This window comes from Nilaparvata lugens, chromosome 12 (genome assembly GCF_014356525.2).
Source record: "Nilaparvata lugens isolate BPH chromosome 12, ASM1435652v1, whole genome shotgun sequence".
Lineage (NCBI taxonomy): Eukaryota > Metazoa > Arthropoda > Insecta > Hemiptera > Delphacidae > Nilaparvata > Nilaparvata lugens.
In genome coordinates this window covers 7,563,052-7,584,702 of record NC_052515.1, presented here as the reverse complement: position 1 = coordinate 7,584,702, position 21,651 = coordinate 7,563,052, and the positions used below count along the sequence as shown (strand labels likewise).

Here is a 21,651-nt window from a genome sequence, read left to right as displayed (position 1 = left end):
GCTAAAGTCGCCATGATTTCAGTTCCAGTTTCGAATCAAACTAATTCGCTTCGCAACCAGTTTTATTCAATTATTTATTGTTGATTAGTGCATTCCGAATTTTCAAAAATGCTTGAAGATGACTGTGGTATTCCAAGTGAAATTTTAAAAGAATCTGAAATCCTGACTGCAAATCTTCTACCACTAAAATCAAGAGATAGGTACGATAGCTTAACGAGTATTCTTTATTTTGTATTCTTTAGACTATTTATTTTGTCAGCAATACCTGTAGTGTGGCGAAAAATATCGTTCGCACCACGGGCAAAAATGTTTTTTCAGCTCTCAATCTTTTCTAGTCTTGAAAACCGATTTCGAACTGGAAAAATCTCATTTTCTGCTCTAGGTGCGAAATATACTATTTCACCCTCATTTTGAAAACATAATTCCAACACTCAAACTTCAAACTCAAACTTCCTCAGTAATGCGTCTCCTCACAACGAATTTATTTCTAATCCCATCTTAGAATTGCCACAACTCAACTTGGTTGCAAATCCTCCTCATTCCAACAGTGGAGTTTTTCACTCAGCACGACGTTTAGCCAACTCAGCGTGGTGAGCTGAATAAGCAATGTGCCTTCCTCTTTTTTCCTCTTCTACTATTCTTCTCATCTTGCATCTTTCTCTTTCTTCTATCTATCACTCTTCCTCATCAGTTCCCATCTACTCTCCTTCTCATATTATCGTCCACTCCATCGTCTTCTACTTCTCCTCAACGTTACCTCCAGTTTCAAACAGAGAGTATAAGATGGAAATAGGATGAACTGAATCAGATGAAATGGAGGAGGTAAGAAGAAGAAGAAGAAGAAGAAGAAGAAGAAGAAGAAGAAGAAGAGAAGAAGAAGAAGAAGAAGAAGAAGAAGAAGAAGAAGAAGAAGAAGAAGAAGAAGAAGAAGAAGAAGAAGAAGAAGAAGAAGAAGAAGAAGAAGAAGAAGAAGAAGAGAAGAAGAAGAAGAAGAAGAAGAAGAAGAAGAAGAGAAGAAGAAGAAGAAGAAGAAGAAGAAGAAGACGAAGAAGAAGAAGAAGAAGAAGAAGAAGGAGAAGAAGAAGAAGAAGAAGAAGAAGAAGAAGAAGAAGAAGAAGGAAAAGGAGAAGAAGAAGAAGAAGAAGGAGAAGAAGGAGAAGAAGGAGAAGAAGAAGGAGAAGAAGAAAAAGAAGAAGAAGAAGAAGAAGAAAGGAGAGAAGAATGAGGAAAGTAAGATGAGTTGAAGGAGAAAAGTGATATGGAGGAATATAGCAGAAGGCTAGAATGAAGAAGAAGATGATGGGGAGAAAGCAGATGAGAAGGATAAGAGAAGAAGAAAGATGAGAATCAGAAGGTGAAGAAGAAGAAAGAGGAGAATGAACATGAGCAGCTTGTGGTGGTAATGAAGGAGGGAGGAGGAGTGAGGAGAAGAAGAAGAAGAAAAAGGAGGACAAGAAGGTTAGTGAGGAGGAGGAGGATGAGAAGGAGTAGGATTAGGAGGAGGAGGAGGTGGAGGTAGACAAGTAGGAAAAGAAGGAGAAGGAGGAGGTGTAGGAGGAGGAGGAAGAGAAGGAGGAGGAGGATGAGGAGGATGATGAGGAAAAGGAGGAGGAAGAGGAGATGGAGGAGATAGAGGATAAGAAGTTGTTGGAGGAGAAGGAGAAGAAGAAGGAGAAGGAGGAAAAAGAGAGTTGGAGGACGAGAAGGTGAAGGAGGGAATGAAGAAGAAGGAGGAGAAGGAGAAGGAAGAGAAAAAGGAGTAAGAGGAGTTATTGAAGGAGCGGTGAGACGAGAGATGGGAGAGATGGAGGACAGAAGAGAGTATGAGAAAGAGAGGATGAGAATGAAATGAAAGATAGGTAGGAAGAATGAAAGGAGGAGATGGATGCGAGAATAAGGGAGAGGCATGAAGTATGAGAATCAGAAGGAGAGTCAAAGAGAGAATAAAATTAGAAATGAGACGGAAAAATATGTGAAGAAGGAAAATAGAAGGGAAGGAGAAAGGGTAAAAAAATGATCATGGAGAGATTGAAGTGAAGGATGAGGAGTAGGAGAAATATAGACTGTAGGAGTAGGACGAGAAGAATAGGATGTACAAGGAAGAGGAAGAAAAGTATGAGGATGATAAGGAGAAGGAGAAGTGGGAGGAGTAGAAGGAGGTGGTGGTGGCGAAGGAAGAGTGGAGGAAGGAGAATCGAGAGGTTCAAATAATGGGTTGGAGTTGTAGGAGGAGGCGGTGGTGAAGGAGGTGGTGGTGATGGAAGAAGAGTAGAGGAAGGAGAATAAAATTAAGAGGGGGTGATGAGAATAAGCGACAGAAGAAGGAGTAGGATACCATAGTGAGGTCAACGTTATGACAGTATTTGATCAACTTAGGTTTCGCTATCCTTGTCTATCATTCGACAAAGCCGGTGTTACTATCCTTTTCTAGGTCTACAACAATGCCAATTATGTTTTTGCAGTGTAGAAATATAATAATTGAATGCAGAGAATCGGCATCGCCATTCATTCATCTTTATCCACTGCCATTATAACGTGGACCGCACTATAGTGTGGTGAGCAGAATAAGCAATAACGGTGAGGAATTCTAGCGGTGAAGAGAATTCTGTGTGAGGAGAAAAGGATGCCTCAGCGAGATTAAAGGATTTGAGGCAGGTTAGTGTGGACATCATTCCCCCCTCCTCACTTCCTTCCACACGACAGGACATCGTGAGAAGAAGAGGGAATGATAGGAGACGGAATTTAAACCGCCAAATTAGACAGTGACAAATAATATTTTCTCCGAGTGTTCTCCAATATTGTTCTAGTGAGGTGGGGACAATTTTAAGAGGTCAAAAAGAAGACGAGGAATAAAAAAAAGGAACGTGGCAGAAATAGAAGAAGGAATTAGTGGAAGAAAAGGTGAAGAAGTAGAAAGGAGGTAAGGAAAAGAAAGTTTAGGTGAGAATGAGGTTGAGGATAGTAGGAAGGAAGACGAAGATTGTGGGGAGAGAGAATAATGTTGAACGGTGAGGAAGGAAGATGAGGATGACACGAAGAAAGGGTGGTGTGGGACGGAAGGGTAGAAGGAGGCGGGAGAAGAGGAGAAAGTCTAGAAAGTTCAGGAAGATTGTTTGGAACGATAAATATGAAATGAAGGAGAGTTGATGAATTTGAAAGGAAAGAAAAAGTTGAAGAAAAAAAAAGGAGAAGAAGAAGAAGAAAAAACTGAAAAAAAAACAGAAGAAGATGAAGTAGAGGAAGAAAAAGAAGAAGATGAAGAAGGAAAAACTAAAAAAGGAACAGAAGAAGATGAAGTAGAGGAAAAAGAGAAGAAGAAGAAGTAGAAGAAGAAGTTTGGAATGATAAATATAAAATGAAGGAGAGTTGATGAATTCGAAAGGAGATAAAAAGTTGAGGAAGAAGAAGAAGAAACAGAAGAAGATCAAGTAGAGGAATAAAAAGAAGAAGAAGGGGAAGAAGAAGAAGAAGAAGAAAAAGAAGAAGAAGAAGAAAAAACTAAAAAAGAAACAGAAGAAGATGAAGTAGAGGAAAGAAAGAAGAAGAAGAGAAGAAGAAGAAGAAGAAGAAGAAGAAGAAGAAGAAGAAGAAGAAGGAGGAGGAGAAGAAGGAGTAAAAGAAGAAGAAGAAGAAGAAGAAGAAGAAGAAGAAGAAGAAGAAGAAGAAGAAGAAGAAGAAGAAGAAGGAGAAGGAGAAGGAGGATGAGAGGATAAGAAGAAGGAGAAGAAGAATGATCAGTTTAATAACAGTGAAACAGAGTGAGAAGGATAGTTAGAAACGATAAAGGAGATGAGAAAGTCGTAAAAGCCCAAATATATAGAAGGAAAAAGAGGAGGACGTCGAGGAGAAGAGAAGGAAAAAATAGCAGAAGACAAATAAGAAAAATGAGAAAAGGTTGAGCAGAAGTGACACATGTCCTGAGAAGTAATTACTTATCTCTCAGCAAGTCAGTGTGGTATTCGGATATGAGAAGAAATGAGTATGAAATGTGCAGCTGGAAACTGCCATCAATCAAATCTTGATTAAAAGTCTTGACACGATGTGTGTGACGTATACTATCTCTCTCTTGACACTGTAGTATTAGGTCTATAGTCATCTTTAAATTCAATTGAAACTCCACTGGAATGAATTGGATAGTTTCACATAGTTTCAGTGCGACTTTGAACAAAACTAATGTGATTGGAATGAACAGTGTCTTTAAGTATGACACATTGAGACATAGTCTACTGTTTCAGAAATAAATTCACAAAGAAGCAAGCAGCCTGGGTGAAAAATCTTTCTCAAGATAAAAGAATAGATTCTGTATCAATAACTTCCAATTTGAATAGTTCTCTGCAATTGACGTTTGAATAATATATTCAAACTTTCTATCAGAAAGTTTCTTTCAATGGAACTACCATGTGACGTACCCTCTCTAGTATTATATCTGTAGTATCATTGATGAATCACATCTTAAAATTTGAATGGAAGTCCGTTAGAATGAATAAAATTGGATAGTTTTACACAGTTTCAACGTGTATTTAAATAAAATGTGATGAAATACAGTACTGTTATAATATTAGTATAAAGCTTACTGTTTTAGAAATAAATTTACAAAGATGCAAGCAGTATTGAACCTTGGTGAAAAACCTTCGTCAAGATAGAAGAGTAGATTCTGTATTGAGTACTCCTGATTCGAATAATTCTATGCAATAATTGACGTTTGAATTATAATATTATTATATCCATAGTCGCTATCAGAATGTTTCCTTCAATGGATTTCCCATGTGACGTACCCTCTCTCTTTTTCGACACTAGTATAAGATCTCGTTATGACAATAACGAAACACCGACAACAACCAGAAACACTATGGATTGGAGGCGAGCTAGTGGAGTCTGCAAATATAAATACTTGGGAACAATAATTGTCACTGACAACAATGACTACTCCGAAGAAATAAAATCAAGAATTGGACAGGCTAGAGCTACTCTTAATAAAATGAGGAGCGTACTGAGTAGTACTGATCTTAACCTGCATCTCAAATTAAGAATGCTCAAAGGCTACGTATTTCCAGTTCTATTAAATGGAATGGAAGCCTGGACTCTTAAAAAGAACGAGACCGACCGGCTAGAAGCATTTGAGATGTGGGCTTATAGAAGAATTCTCAGAATAAGCTGGACTAGCAGAACAACCAACAACGAAGTATTAAGAAGAATGGGAAAGGACAGAGAAATCATGATCACCATCAAAATCAGGAAACTGCAATACCTGGGTCATGTGATGAGAGGAGAGAGATATACACTTTTGCAAAACATCATACAAGGAAAGATACAAGGCAAAAGAAGTATAGGAAGAAGACGGATCTCCTGGTTAAATAACTTGAGACAGTGGTACAACTGTAGTTCCATTGATCTTTTCAGGGCGGTTGCCTCAAAAATCAAAATTGCCATGTTGATAGCCAACCTTCTAAAAGGAGATGGCACATAAAGAAGAAGAAGTATAAGATCTATGGTTATGAATGAATCGAATCTTTAAATTCAATTGTAATGAATTGGATAGAAATTGAATTCCAGAGTTCAGTTTCATTGTATATTTGAATGATAATAGACAATTTGATATTATTTCGCTATTTCAGGACGTGATTTTTGATAAAAGGAGCTGATTGGATTCCAGAGTTGAGATACATTGTACCCAAATAAAAAAATTAATGTGATATAATATTTCACTATTTTTAAAGGAAGTGGTAGTTTGAAACCGTATTGAAAAACCCTTTCTCAAGATATTTCTTCCCTTCAATGAAACTCCTCTAAGGTAAAAGCAGCGATTATATTCTTTATTGAAATATAATGCTAGCCCCTGGAGACAGTGGGTCTAAGCACAGAATACAAATATTGCTGTAATTATATTCTGTGGTCTAAGTATTCCAAGATAAAATTTAAGGACAAAAATTGAATGAAAAAAGCTGATTGAATTCCAGAGTTGAGTTTCATTGTGTCTGAATAAGAAAGAAGTTTGATATAATTTCACTATTTTAGAAGTAAATTTCCAAAGGAAGCGGTAGTTTGAAACCGTATATTAAAAAGCCCCATTTTCAAGATATTTCTACTCTGAGACTCCTGTTATTGAGTACTTCTAATTTGAATGATTCTCTGCAATTGACGTCTGAATAATACTCAAACTCGCTATCAGAAAGTTGCCTTCAATGAAACTCCCCTTAGGTAAAGGCAGCAAGTATATTCTTTATTAATTAATACCAGCCTCTGGAGACAGTGAGTCTAAGCATTCCAACTACTCCATTTGGAACGTAGTCTAGGCTATAAGAGGATGAAGCTTATTCATTCATTCATTCTGTCATCCACTTGCTTTGAAGTCTGTTTTCATTAAAGACTGCTAAACACTTGAGCAAAGCAGCTAAGATAAACTTCAACTTTGCGCCGCTCTTTCAATGAGAACTTAACTGCAGTGAGGTTCATTTGATACTGTCAGCATTGATTGAGTGGAAAACATTGATGTTTTTTATGAGGAATGCTGTAAGTTTAAAATGTATTCTACTAGAGGAGTTCTTCGACTTTATCATCAACGATTCTTCCACCTTCAAATCTTCAACTTTCAACTGATGCGTCTATTTCTCTTCTCAATATTTTGTTTCTTATTCACTCTTTTCTCTTGTAGGTCTCTCTCCGTTTCACGACTTCTTGTCTCTTCTTCATTCTAGCCCCTTCTTTTCTCACCAATATCTCTTATCCTAGCACCAGAGAGGAGAGACAACATATTAAGCTTATCTTTTCTCTATGCCCTTACCTAACGTTTACCTTTCTCCTTCTCCCAGGTTCTTGTTCTCCTTCTTCCACTTCCTTCCATCTCCAAGGTTCTTGTGACTCTGAACTTTATCTGATCCATATTGCAAAAATAAATTCACAAATAGAAAGATTGATGTCATGTTGACATGTTAACAAAACATGTTGTGTGTTCAAAACTTGAGCCAAGAAGTAACCTTCTCGTTTACTCATTTGGAGAATATGAATTCATATCACAGTGACATAGATTGATAGATAGATGACATGTTTACATGTTCAGGAAACATGTCGTGTTTTCAAAACTGGACCCAAATCTAGCCTTCTGAGAGTTTAGTTATTTGAATAAATATGGATGTATATCACAGTAACATTCTTCACAAGTAAGAGAATAATATTGAATCAATAAAAACGATATAAAAATCTTGTAGTACGCTCTATTTTTCAAAAACTTTAAAATAGTTCAACAACTAGTTTCGATCCTAACTTTAGGTCATATTCAAGTTGAAACTACTTGTTGAACTATTTTAAAGTTTTAAAAGATAAATGGTACCACAATATATCTATATTGGTTTTTATTAATTTGTTAAAAAGTAGCCCATATGAGTGAAGTGTTTTTAATAATATTCAAGTATATTGTCAGGAGGAGTATATACAGTCAGGATGAATATTAATAGTGAGAGATGAAGATTGGGAGTTAAATCCAGATACACATTTCCCTCTTAATCGATCATTTTAACGAGAGATCACCTCAAAGAAATAAGACTCACTCAGAGTTTTCCACTTAAGCGACTTCTACACGGAGAAAGTGGAGACGGTAAGTTACTGGCCGTCAGTGCTTCCCATTGCTCTATTATGTGACTCTTCACAAATGTCACTTAACCAAGTATATAATGTCTATATTGAAACTATTCAAGCTATTCAGGTATACAGTTGATAGAATGGAAATAATTCATAAAATTCATTTGAAACATTAATAAGAGAGATTAATAATAACTACTATTTGTCATGCATTGTTAGGACTAGAATTAAGTCAGTTAGCTTGATCCCTTGATGATATTAGTCCGAGAGATATTGCTTTAAACATGAAGAGGGGAAACCAGTTTCTCCTTTGACAGTTTGTTGCATGGACAGAGGAGTAAAGCCTCACACACTTCGATTTTTGTTCGTACGATATTTTGCCGTCCTTATGAATCCAATCAGATTGAACGGAACTTGTCAAACATCATTTGTTTAATTTAATAGAATTTATAAAGACAGAAAAATATTGTACGAACAAAAATCAATGTTTGAGTAGCTAGCCTAAGCGTGCTGCGCACAATTTGATAGTGACACGAAAGTGGGGAAAATGCTGTTAGGTAGTGGGAGTGATTAGTGAAGGAGAGAGTATCGGGCCTCTCTGTCTTCGAGTGAGAACCGTGTTAAAAGTAATTTCATCTCTCGGACTATTGTCAAGATTGTTAGATACTGATTAGTTCAAATTCTACTCACCAGTGTATAGATGGCGCTAGTGATAGCAGCATGTCTGGCATGTAATCTGACGCAGGCGTGAGTCTCATTGAGTGCCTCATATGGATAGAACACTCTGGCAGCTTTCATCACCATGTTGAGTGAGCCAACTTGCAGCTTGCAACCTCACTGCAACTTGCCTCTTCACCACTTGCCTCAAGTTATCTTGCCTGTCTTCAATCAGCCCCACTGTATCCTGTTTCTTTACGATTTTTCTCACTTGAGTTGGCCTTCTCCCCCCTTGACTGTTAACAAGTTTTTTTCCTTCCGATTGACTCTCTGCGGCTTGTTTTTTTGCAACTTCCTTCTTTGTAAATTGCCTCTTTACCACTTGCTTTTTTGCAACTTTACTTCTTGCAGCTTGCCTCTTTGCCACTTGCCTCTTTGCAGATTGACTCTTTGCAACTTGCTTCTTTGCAACAAGCCTTTTTGAAACTTGCCTTTTCCGAACTTGCCTCTTTGCAACTCGCCTCTTTGTTATTTCCTTCTTCGCAATTTGCCTCTTAGCGATTTGCCTTATTTGTATTTGACTCTCAATTAGTTGCAAGTCAGGTAGTTGCCAATCTACAAATTCGACAAGTAGGAAATCATCTAAATGCAATTCTACTTGATGTAAGCAATCTCTATTCCTTTCTTCTTCTTGTAAGTTATCTACTCTCAAGTTGACTAGTGGAGAATAAACTGTTCCACACTCTGATTCTTGTAAGGCAGCTACTAACAAGTTGAGTGATTGGAGATTAACTTGAAGCAGGTAGTCTGCAGCCCTTTCTGGCTCTTGTAGATAGGTTACTTGCTTTCCAGATACTTGCCAGTTGGCTACTTGCTCTCCAGATACTTGCCAGTTGGCTACTTGCTTGCCAGCTACTTGCCAGTTGGCTACTTGCTTGCCAGCTACTTGCCAGTTATCTATTAGCTTCTGGCCACTGCTGGTTGCTGGGCTGTTCAACTTGACTCCCGGATGAAATAGCATTCCTCATCACTGGCATGCACCTGGAACAGGAATTGAGAAAAATTTCAGAATAAATTGAAAATTATATTTGAGTATATGTTCCAAATCTGTCTATCTAAATTGCATAGATTGTGAAACAGTGAGCGGAAACCACTGTATGAGCATTACTCACGCACAAGACTAGAGCTGATGTGAGCCTCATCCTCAGAGAGAGAGAGAAAAAACATGTAGACTAGAACATGTCGAGTTGACATGTAGACTTGAATAGTCTTGCTCTAGTTTACATGCTACATTTTTGTGAGTATAGACATAGAGAAACAATAGCATAAGTAGATATCCCATGGTATAGGGCGTTTATGTCGCAACTTTTACTGTTATCTCAAGCTGATAGTCCTCGTAGTTCTTTCCTGTGACGCTTTATGACGCTGGTAGTCTCTCATATTGTGCCGTTCATACACTCTTACCTGGTCAAAACAGTGAAAATCGACAATAATCGACAGTAATCGGCTTGAGATAACAGTAATAGTTGCGACATAAACGCCCTATATCATGGGATATCTACTTACGCTATTGTTTCTCTATGGTATAGACCAGTGGCTCCCAAATTTCAATGTATGGCAACCATCTTTGAATGCATATTCATTTTTGAGACATAGTTTCAAATTCTGTCACTAAATGGTAGCAATCATTGGGTGATGTACAACTATGTGTTGTATTTTGTAAGACATCGAGTCCAGCCTACTTATTCCTGATTGGTCAAAAATTATTCAAGATCAAGGTCTGATGTCTACCGGTAAATGGAAGTAGTATCTGGGTGATAAAAAACTTATTGAATTACTTCATATTAATTCAATTCCTCTATCTTGATTCCTAGTCGAACAAAGAGTTTTTCAACTATAAAAATCTTCAAATTCACCTGGAAAGCCCCCACTTCAAATTAAAGAACCCTTCACGAGCTGCATCCTCATCTTCACAATAATATATCCACAACCTGAATACAAAAAACTAGTGTTATTAACCAAAGCTGCTTTATTTCCAGTCGAAACAAAAACTCAGTCAACATTACGAAAAACCTTTCATCTCCACTCCAGAAACAATCTGAAAATCCCCATTATCATTCCAAAACCCCTACCCCCTAGAAAAACCCCTCAAATTTTGAACTGAAAATCCTTCATTTGCAGTCGGAAAAACTCCTATATTCAGCCAGAAAAGAACAAAACACTAATCTACTCTCTCACTCACACGTGTGTGCTTTGAAGCCAGCACACAAAACCCAGCAATTATTAATTAGTCGAAGAGCACTAAGATTTCAACTGTCAGCATTAATTGAAAGGGGAGCGTCAATGTTATCCATATAGGGAAATCTGACAGTTTTAAGTGAATTCACCCTAGTGAGATTCACTTTAAACTGTCAGCATTAGTTGTACGGGAAGCATTGATGTTTTATTGAGAGTAATTCTGACATTTCAAAGTGAATTTCACTTCAGCTCGCTACTATCACAGGAGATAATCCCGCTTTTGAACTTCTGCCCAATTCGCTAACACAAATTTCTAATACCTCGCCAGCAAGATATTAAGACAGGGCTTATATGCTCACTCCGATGACCCTGTGGTATACAGAGTTTCAAAATGCATACCCTTAGCTTACATAAGAACCCTCATTGACATAACTATACATAGTATGATCACATACTATGTTCAATATCATTTACAGGTATACTAGACTTATATTGGCAAGTGAGGGTGGGCTAATAGGTAAAGTTTCATACATCTGTGAGTGGTAAAGGTAAAGTTCACGCAGATACAAAGAGACTATAGAATTCTATTAGCGTATACTCCCACGTAGGTTTACAATGCATACTGAAGACTTGCTTATCCTGGTAAATGTAGATAAAAATCAATAGTTGATAATTACTACTAACTAGTTGAAATTACTACTAATTAGTAACTAACTATTGTAATTTATCTAATATTTTGTGCAATTGATATTTTGTGAAGTTTCTTGGGTAATGAGCATTTATTTATTTATTCAATTGGAGGATTCAGAAATTGAAATGTTTTGAAGTCCACATCGAAAGCTACACACACTGGAATAGTTTGGAGTATTGTTTGACAAAAGTTATGCGATTTACTAGATTTGACATTTCAATGATTTCATTTTAATTTTGATCTTTGAATATTCCCTTTTCAAATCTCCAGAGAATAACACAGTGTTACGATATCATACAATAATCTATAGGTTCTACAGATATTTATGTTATCACTCATTAGATTCTTTTATATGATATCAGATCATCCATGTAGTATAATATACTACTCGAAAATCAAGTAAAGAAGCAGTGTGTGATAACATAACCTTATCTTTTGGACAACATTAACATTTTATCAAAATTTTTGGAGAGAAATAGTACAGGCTCAGCCTAGTTTTTCCTCCAATGTCATAATTGTATTATGATTATTGTATTTTTTTTATACAATATGCTGATTGATGTACTAAGGACCATATGCTGATACTACGTTCAACGCTGAAACATGTTCTTTTATAGATATGGTTGCATTTGTAACATTTTATTGTGTTTTATTTGTTTTCGTAAATCTTTGTAATTTTGTTTTGTCTTGTTTTGTGTGTTTTTAATAAAATTGAAAATAAATAAATAAATAAATTGAAAATGAAATTTGTCATAATGTGTTTCATACAGAGTTTGAACGAGCATCTGACATTTTTTAGTTTAAATCGAGTATCTGCATAAGGGCATACGATAATCAGCTTTATGTAATATTTTTCCTGTGATTGGACAACTATACAACTAATGAATTTTGGATAATATGATCTGGGAAATTATCATCATCATCAACATCATCCATCATGAACTAGGCTTGTAAGCCTGTTTCGGTGTCCACCCCTTCCTCGGTCTTCCGACGTCACTTTTCCCATCCAACTGCAACTTAGAAGCTTGTAGTGAAAGACGAGTTGGTGGCATACGACGCAGGTGATTTGTCCACTTCAATCTGTATTTTTTATGATTTCTGTTAGTGGTTGCACATTGCAATCACTTCGAAATGTTTCATCTCTTATGTAGTCTCGACTTGAGTATCCCTGAATGTTGCGCAGAAACGCCATCTCTGATGCACGAATTTCTTGGCTTTTATCCATACGGACAAATTATTATTTTTATTAGCTGATGCTGATGCTACCGTATGTCATCAAAGGGATGCCATTGTCCTATAGAACTCAATCTCTGTCTCTTTTCTGGCCTCACCCTTTAATGTTCGATAAATGATTCCACAAATTGAGTTTAACTTTGCTATCTGAGGTATATCACATTCTCATAGGATACATCATAGCCGAGATATTCAAAACTGCTCACCTGTTCCATTATTATATCATTTAAAACTATTTTGGAACGCAAGGACCACTTGCCCCGAAATGCCATTACTTTCGATTTCTGAGCTGAGATAACCATATTGAAATCTGGACTTGAAGCTCATGAATTGACATCTGTAGCTTATCCTCATTTCCTGAACTATCACTGTATCGTCAGCAAACATGAGAGAGTTGAGGAAAACTCCCTGCTCAATATTAACACCTGAGTCTACTCTTTGTCGCCAATTGCTCATCAGCTCGTCAATATATAATTTATATTAAAAAGCGTATGTGAAAGTGGGAATCCTTGTTCAACTTCTTTGTACATGATCAACTAGATCTGGAAAAATATAGAAATCCTATTATATTAAGCGAGCAATTTCTGTATAAATAAATTATTATAATTGGTTAGTTATTTATTTATGGTTATTTATGTCCAACGGATCTCAAAAACTGCTCTAACGATTCACACGAAATTTGGAACATACTATAGTTGGTTCATGATATACAAATTCGATTGCACCAGGTCTTATCCCTGAGAAAACTCGCTGATTGACATTAAAAGGATAATTCATCCTTGGAAAAACAGCTGAGACTTTCGTCGTCTTGAAATCTGATGAAAAAGTGAGTGGGCGAGTGCATCTGTGAAAAATCGAAATATCTCATCCCCGAAATTCATAAGCTGACGTATAGCCAGCTATAAAATTTATAAACACGATCATTTTAAAAGGTGCGTACAGATATACGCGCCGCGAACTTGAGCAATTCACTCTTAATCAGCTGATGCCAAGCTTTTCATATCTGTATCTTATTGTTTCTGTAAAAATACAGATATAGTCAGCTGATTTGTGTTCTGTTTATCAATAAATAAAAATGACGAGCGAAGTTCGGTGCCCGATATTAATAAATAATAATACATAAATATTGTATAATACCCCTTCAGGTTGTGTGACCTGTCATGCGCCACGAAAACGCGCATTTCACTTTCAATCAGCTGATGCTATCTTTATTATATTTGTATTCGTACGAGAACAGTAACATTCTTATGCACAACATCAGCTGATAAAAAGTGAAATGTGCGTGTTTGTGACGCATGAGTATGAGCGTGTTCGAGGCAAAAGATATGACTGTACGCACCTCCAGATGATTTCTTTCCGTTCCATACTCAATAAAAACCTGTACCTAATCTAAAGCATACAATGTACAAAAAAGTCTCCAAAAGATACTTATGAAAGCTGACAAAAAACAAACAAGGCAGGCGTGTCGTATAGCGAAGAAATGTCGCCTACATTCGAGACTCGTGAGCATTATCTATAAAAGGCTCCGAATTCACTACCGTTCTTTTAGCATTATCAATGACAAGCTTTTCATTCTTTCTCCTTCTTCATCTTCTTCTTCTTCTTCTTCTTCTTCTTTTTTCTTCTTCTTCTTCTTCTCCTTCTTCTTTTTCAGTGGCGTTCTCTCGCTGACTGTACCTTCAACAAAGCTTTCAACTACTATAATCAAAACAATGGAAACACAGAAAGTGACATCGCTGAGTACAATGAATTGGCAGGAGAGACTTTCTCTCAGAGATTCTCTTGTTTAGTCACTCACCCCTCCCTTTCCAATTCTCTCCACTCTTTCTGTCACTCTGTCTCTCTCAACACTTAAATCTTCATCCACTTCCGTTTCATGTTGATACACTGAGTCACTATGTTACAACAAATTCTAAGCCTTCAATTCCAAGTTCAAATCAGCTCTGCCTTAAAAACTCCTCAAGAAAAAAATTAAAATGAATGAGTAGTGACAAATCAATCAACCTATTTGAAACTTGATTTGGATGAACTTGAGAATATTAATATTGAGATTAAAAATGAAGTAGGTTTCCTCACACGTACTTATTACAAAGTTCATTTCTTTCAACCGATTACATAATATCATAAGACACGGACCAGCGATATGGAGGTGATTCCCATAGATTGAATAGCTTGTCATCCCCACAAAACGCTCTGTGATTGGACATTTGTTGTATAGCTGTTATAGATAGACCTTCTATGATCAAGGTTATTACGGTTACCTTATATTTTCTCTCCCTATCATTCTTGATGATGTACTTATTGTATGAATCAATGAGAATAAATAACAATAAGAATAAATAACAATAAAGAATGAATAACAATAAGAATAAATAACATAAAGAATAAATAACAATAAAGAATAAATAACAATAAAGAATGAATAACAATAAAGAATAAATAACAATAGAGAATAAATGACAATAAAGAATGAATAACAATAAAGAATAAATAACAATAAAGAATAAATAACAATAAAGAATAAATAACAATAAGAATAAATAACAATAAAGAATAAATAACAATAACGAATAAATAACAATAAAGAATAAATAACAATAAAGATAAATAACAATAAAGAATGAATAACATTAAGAATAATAACAATGAAGAATGAATAACAATAAAGAATAAATAACAATAAAATGAATAACGATAAAGAATAAATAACAATAAAGAATAAATAACAATAAAGAATGAATAACAATAAATAATAAATAACAATAAAGAATAAATAACAATAAAGAATAAATAACAATAAAGAATGAATAACAATGAAGAATAAATAACAATAAAGAATAAATAACAATGAATAATAAATAACAATAAAGAATAAATACCCCAAAACATGGCCGCCTCACTCTAGTCCCCCGCCAAGTGCTAGTTGCATAGAGCTATTCGTTTAGGCGAGCAGAATGCCATAATTCAGCACAAATCCAATGAAGAATTATTCATGTTCACGTAGGAAACTCTGTAAGTGCTATCGTGCGTGAATGGTCTCGGTAAATTTCCTAAAAACGTCAGTTGAAATGACTACCAGAATCTACAACATGATCCATGACAGCTCGGCCTCAAAGTGTTAGTGCAACTAAACGTTTCATCCAGCTAATCGAATGGAATAATAATTTCGATCACAAAATGATCTAACTTGGCCACTAGTAACTCATATTTTCCAAAACAATTCAAAAAATGACAAATGAGGTTAGTGCTTCCAAACTTGGGAGGAGCTCCAAAGCAAGTGACCATTCAAAACCCATTCGAACTAATTTTGAATCAAATCGAATCAAGCTTAAGGCTAAGCGCACACCTGTTAAAGTCAAGACAAGACAAGACATGATCAGACACGTTTAGTCACAATATTTCACATATTTGCTTGTGACGCGACTCACACTGATTAGTCATCAAACATGTCTTCATAAGCAACTATGTTGTGTATTGTAACTAAACGTGACTAGTCTTGTCTTGACCAACCGGTGTATGCCCAGTCTTATTGTTTACATCAGTAAACAATGACAAAAAACACTACATCGACAAATGTTGAAAAAAAATTTGGTGGCATCATTTTAAGTAGAGGGTTCTTAAAAGGCATTTTAAGAAGAGGAATTCTGGTAGGCTAGACCACTGATATGACATTTTTGCTTGCTGGCATTTAAGTTGAAGAATAAATATCATTTTTGTAAATAACTTCTAAGGGGAAAATACTCATTACATATACACTCGTCTTTTATTTATGGCCAATCGAACGTTGAAGAAATGACCCTCGTATTAGGTATTACATGAAACTGATTTTCTTTTATTGAAAATAATATTGTGCAGCAAAAACTGAAGTTTATGTCTCAGTTCAAGGCATCACCCTACGTATCTTTCCACGCTCTCATGATCTCACTCTCTCTCTTCCACTCTTCAATCCCCCCATCTATTTATCTCTCTCCTTCACTTAGTACCACTTAACTTATCTGCCAATATTTCCCATTTTCTTATCTTCTGGTTACTTTATCTACGTGGCCTGTATTTTCTGAAAGCTTTCACAGCCTTCGTCTCTGCAACATCTCTATCTCTTTCCTCTTCGTATTTTTCTTCTTGTTCTCCATCTCCTCCTCCTTCTTCTTCTCTCTTCTCCTTCATCTTCTTCTTTTTCTCCTACCCTCGCTTCTTCTACCTCTCCTCCCATTGTTTTTGTCTACCAGAAATATGAACAAACTCTCTCAAAATTTTTTTCCTATCATGCCTATTTCTTCCACCTTCTTCTTCTATAATAAATTTCTATATTGTGCACTTACTTCTTATTGAAACTTATTTTCTTCTCTGTGGGTAGTCTACGTCCATTGCAACCATTACCTGCAAGTCGTATCTATTACATCATAATGTTACAAACCATTTGATAAGCTATTCTGGAAGAAAATTCTGAGAATTCAGTTATTGGAGATAGATAAATTTCAAATATTGAAGTCTCCACTTCCCCAAACTGTTTTCTTATTCCTGTATCTTCGCAGCTCGACAGTAATTTTGGTAGTCATATTCGGTAGTAATTTTGCATGATCTTCATAACTGAACACTCAACTGTTCTATCTCAACAACGAATTTGATTATTATGTCCCACCACTGTGTTGCAGTTCTCTATGGAGGGTGAAGGATAGATTCATCTACTGTTATTTCAACTGTCATATCTTTGAGTTTCTTCTTGCTCTTTAGAGTAAATCGTATTCAATAACATTATTTGATCATATCTCATTTGTGTACAAAAAACTACAAATCATAATATAGTTATGACTTTGGAGGAAGAACAAGGCTGAGCCTGTACTATTTCTCTCCAAAAATGTTGATAGGATGCTTAAGCTATGTTATCCGAAGGTTGAGGTTATGAAATCACACACTGCTTCGTCACTTGGTTTTCCTCTGGTCCATGAATAATGATTTGAGAATTTTGATTGAATTTTGATCCAGGAATAATGATTTAAATATTTTGAATTTTGAAGGTTGGTTTAATACTTTAAGGGCCGTTTGCACAGTGACAGCTTAAACCAAATTTTATTTTAAACTATATTATTTATATTGCAAACACTTCTTGAATAAAACTGTTTTTTCGAATCATTTTCAACTTCCTGCCTTATAATCTATAGACTATATTTTGTGATTTCTTCAACTCTGGTCTGTAAGAATTCCAACAGAATGGATGCATTTTTCAGGATATATTAAAGTATGAGTTTATATGTGTAGATGGAATATTATTCAACTGGAAATACACTCGACGATTCACCCTTTCTGGATAGGGGAAAAATCAGGGAATAATTTCTGGATTTCGGAATTCTCTGATGAGTTCTACAGCTGAGCGCGTATTCAATGAGATGCACTTCATTATTCAACCCCTCAAATCTGCTGCTATAAAATGATGTGAGGGATCAGATAATAGGAAATGATGAGGGGGAAGAAGATTGAGGAGAAGAAGAAGGAGAAGAAAAAGAAGAAGAAGGAGAAGAAGAAGAAGAAGAAGAAGAAGAAGAAGAAGAGAAGAAGAAGAAGAAGAAGGAGAAGAAGAAGAAGAAGAAGAAGAAGAAGAAGAAGAAGAAGAAGAAGAAGAAGAAGAAGAGAAGAAGAAGAAGAAGAAGAAGAAGAAGAAGAAGAAGAAGAAAGGAGAAAGAAGAAGAAGAAGAAGAAAGGAGAAGAAGAAGAAGAAGAAGAAGAAGAAGAAGAAGAAGAAGAAGGAGTAGAAAGAGAAGAAGAGAGAAGGAGAAAAAGGAGAATTGAGAGATGAGGAAAAATACGACAAATGACAAGCGAGGAATAAGAAAATAGTGAAAATATGGAGAACATGTTACAAGAGCAGATTGGAGTAAATGATAACTTGAACTCTGAAGTGCAATATTGGTGAAGCAGTCTTCATGAAGAAAATGTACAGAGAGGGCGAAGAATGAGTAAGAAAAAGTGAGAAGTGAGAAAAAGATATGGGAAAGGATGATGATGAAAAGGTAAATGGTGAGAAGAGGGGTAGTTGAAAAGGAAAATAAGAAACCAAGGATTTGTTTTTACAAGTCGTACCAAACTTGAACAGTACTTCTTTCAACTTTTTTCCTCCATTCTTTGTATGCCTTTCAATTTCATCCATCTGTTTCAATTTCCATGAGCGCTTCTCTGCACTTTAATAATATTTTAACAAGATAAGTGCACACTGTGCTCCGGTAATGTTGATCTGGGGCTGCTTCTTCCGCCTCTTCCACGATCATGTCCATCCTATCCTTCTCTAAAGTCTTTTTTCCCCTTTCTCTGACTAATTTGTACATATATCGAATATCGAATAACCTATTTGATGCAACAAATGAGAAGTATCAAAAAATGGGCAGGATAAATAAAAACTGAGCATATGCTCACGAACATGAGCATGGAGCATGAGTTTTGCTTATGAGCATTCGGTAGAAGCATTTGCTCATTTCTATATGAATAAGCTTTACCTTATACTCTTACCTTATGCTTCTGAATTTCGTAGCGAATTCTCACGTATTTTAAAGATTGTTCATCAGCCTATTTGTCTTAACACAGATTATATAAGTAATTTTCATTACTTCCTTTATAATCTGGTTTTGTTTTCATAGTGAAAGGTTAGAATATTCTACTCACGTAAGCGCCAAATATGCAAGTCTAAACACGGCTTGTGTTTGGTCGTCTGCTTTCTTCTCTATCTATGAATAGGCCTAATTGAGTTCTGAATTTTGAAATAATAGCGTGAAAAATGACATCTCTATACTAATCTTCAGCTTAATCTCATAATCTTAATGGCCTTCTTATAATTAAATGCCTATTTCCTATTCTGTTATGGCAGGAAAATAGAAGTAACATGACAACTATATAGGGCTCTGCCCCATTGGAACTCCATCCGATAGGTATCTTTTGTGGGAATAATGGTGATATATATCATGGTTGAATATAAAAAGAGTTTTATGGCTCTCAACTATTGGTTGTGATCGTATCTGGTATATTTTCCTCTCCCTCACACAAATTAGTTGAGCCATTTTACTATGAGCAAACGGTATAAAGCTGCTCTAGACTAGACTTACCTTTTTTGAAGCATTCGCTTTAAAAGTTTAGCAAATGCTCTAGTTTATTCATGGGATATTGAGCATAAATAAGCTTCACTTTTGAGCAAATGCTCTAGTTTATCCATAGAATTTTGAGCATATAAGCTTTACTCTTGAGCAAATGCTCAAACTATTCTTTCGATGAGCATGAGCAAATGGTTTTGCTCACGTTTATTTATAGAAAATGAGGCATTTCCTCAATATTTTAGAAGTATAAGCAAATGCTCAACCTCATTCATATGGCCCAATGTCTCTATTTCAAAAAGAACCATCAATGAATAATTAACTCTATTCATTAGAAGTGGAAAACGTTTTCCACCAATTCCATGAATTTTCTCATCAGTCTCTGTTGATGTTGGTTTTTTGGGAACACTTCACTGTTGCTCGATCGTTAATAAAAAGCGAATTGTGAATGAATATTCACCTGCAAACTGAGTCGTTGAATCCCATTCATCAAAGGCAACTTCAACTTTGAAACTTCCTGGTGAACTTCCACCAGTGGTCATTTGGTCAATTGGGTTTGTTCATTCCCCGCCTCCTGCTCAACGCTTTTCCAGTGAATTGACCACAAAAATAGCAGAATCAATTGGTTATTCAATTAATTACTGCTTTGACCATGATACCTAATCATATTGACATCAGGTATAATAGGACACTGATATTTTCTGTAGCTGAATGCATATGTAACAATAGTGCCTATGTGAAATTTTGGAATTGACAAGATCTTGTTCACTCATCATTGTGCAGAAGAAGAGGGGGCAAAATAGAAGAAATTAAGAGAAGAAGAAGAAGAAGAAGAAGAAGAAGAAGAAGAGGAAGAAGAAGAAAAAGTAGAAGAAGAAGAAGGAGAAGAAAAAGAAGAGGGAGAAGAAAAAGAAGAAGAAGATGAAAAAGAAAAAGCACGAGAGAGAGAGTTACAAGAGTGAGGAGGTTAATGTGAAGGAGGAGAAGAAAGAGAATGAGGAGGATCAGAAGGAGGAGAAGAAGAAACAAAGAAAAACAAGAAGGAGAATGCAAAATACATCGTTTTCAAGTAGCCAATATTTTTATCTTGAATTGTATAGGAACTGTACACATGAAAGACTAACCTCATCTTGGACTGAGTCACCTGAATTTGGAAAAGGACTATCACAAGGACTACCTTATTATTGATTTATTTATCTGCGAGATGAGTTAAAAATTATGTGACCGTTTGAGAATGGTGGAAGAATGATGAGGAGGCGAAGAAGTAGAAGGAGGAGAAGAATAAGAACAAGAGGGAAATTAATAGGGAGAATAGAAAATAATGATAATCAATACAATCGAATTATACTTACTCATTGTTCCTTGACAGGGCCTCCAGGCATTCAGGATACAGTTATCGTACATGTGAAATACATTTGTATATCATTACAAAATACATATGACTAATAATAAGGAGAGATGCTTTCTCACTATCATAACTATATCCCGACATTCCTTGATATGTATAATCCATAATAGGAGACATACGTCGGCTTGAATCCTGTGCAATTTCGGATCTCGAGTTTTCTTCACGAGTGGAAATCTGGGAGACGTGGAAAGCCTTTTTCTTTTCATCCAAACCACATTTCACTGCCGACATGATATCAGCGCGAAACATGCGTTGACATGCGCTCATATTCAGCAGGCACTGGCAATAATCCTAGCCTACATCTCGAACATTTTCAACAACACTTCTGTCAGCATTCCACATAGAATAACACCGATGTTCCCCATCCAACTAATGCTGTCAGATTTAAGTGAATCTCACTATGGAAAATTCACTTCCACCTGTCAGTGTTCCTGATAATATAACGCCTATGTTTTTCATCCAATCATTGCTGACAGTTTTGAGTGAATATGGCAATTGAATTATTTGACTGTGCTCTGATTCTATCATCTTCTTTCTATTATCTTCTTCTTTATCTCGTTCCATTTCTTCTCCCTATTGTCATCCGCAATTTTATTCCATTATCCATTGTAAGATAAAAAAATCTGTTGTACATTCAAACGGGTCTCTGCTTTATATTCATTCTCCTTTTCCTATATTTCATGTTATTGTCGTCGGGAATTTTATTTTATTCCTCATTGTCCGTTATCAATCTGAAGTACGTTCAATCGAGGTTCTGCTTCCAATATATTCCTCTT

At 35.8% G+C, this 21,651-nt stretch overlaps 1 protein-coding gene across 1 annotated transcript in view; it reads right to left on the bottom strand.

Moving 5' to 3' along the window:
* LOC111057874 overlaps nt 1–21,651 on the bottom strand; it is a 195,662-nt gene that overhangs the window by 54,551 nt on the left and 119,460 nt on the right. Inside the window, exon 3 of the mRNA XM_039439440.1 lies at nt 8,266–9,273. Coding sequence (XP_039295374.1) covers nt 8,266–8,379 — 114 coding nt within the window. The 5' untranslated portion in view covers nt 8,380–9,273. The remainder of the gene's footprint in view (nt 1–8,265; nt 9,274–21,651) is intronic.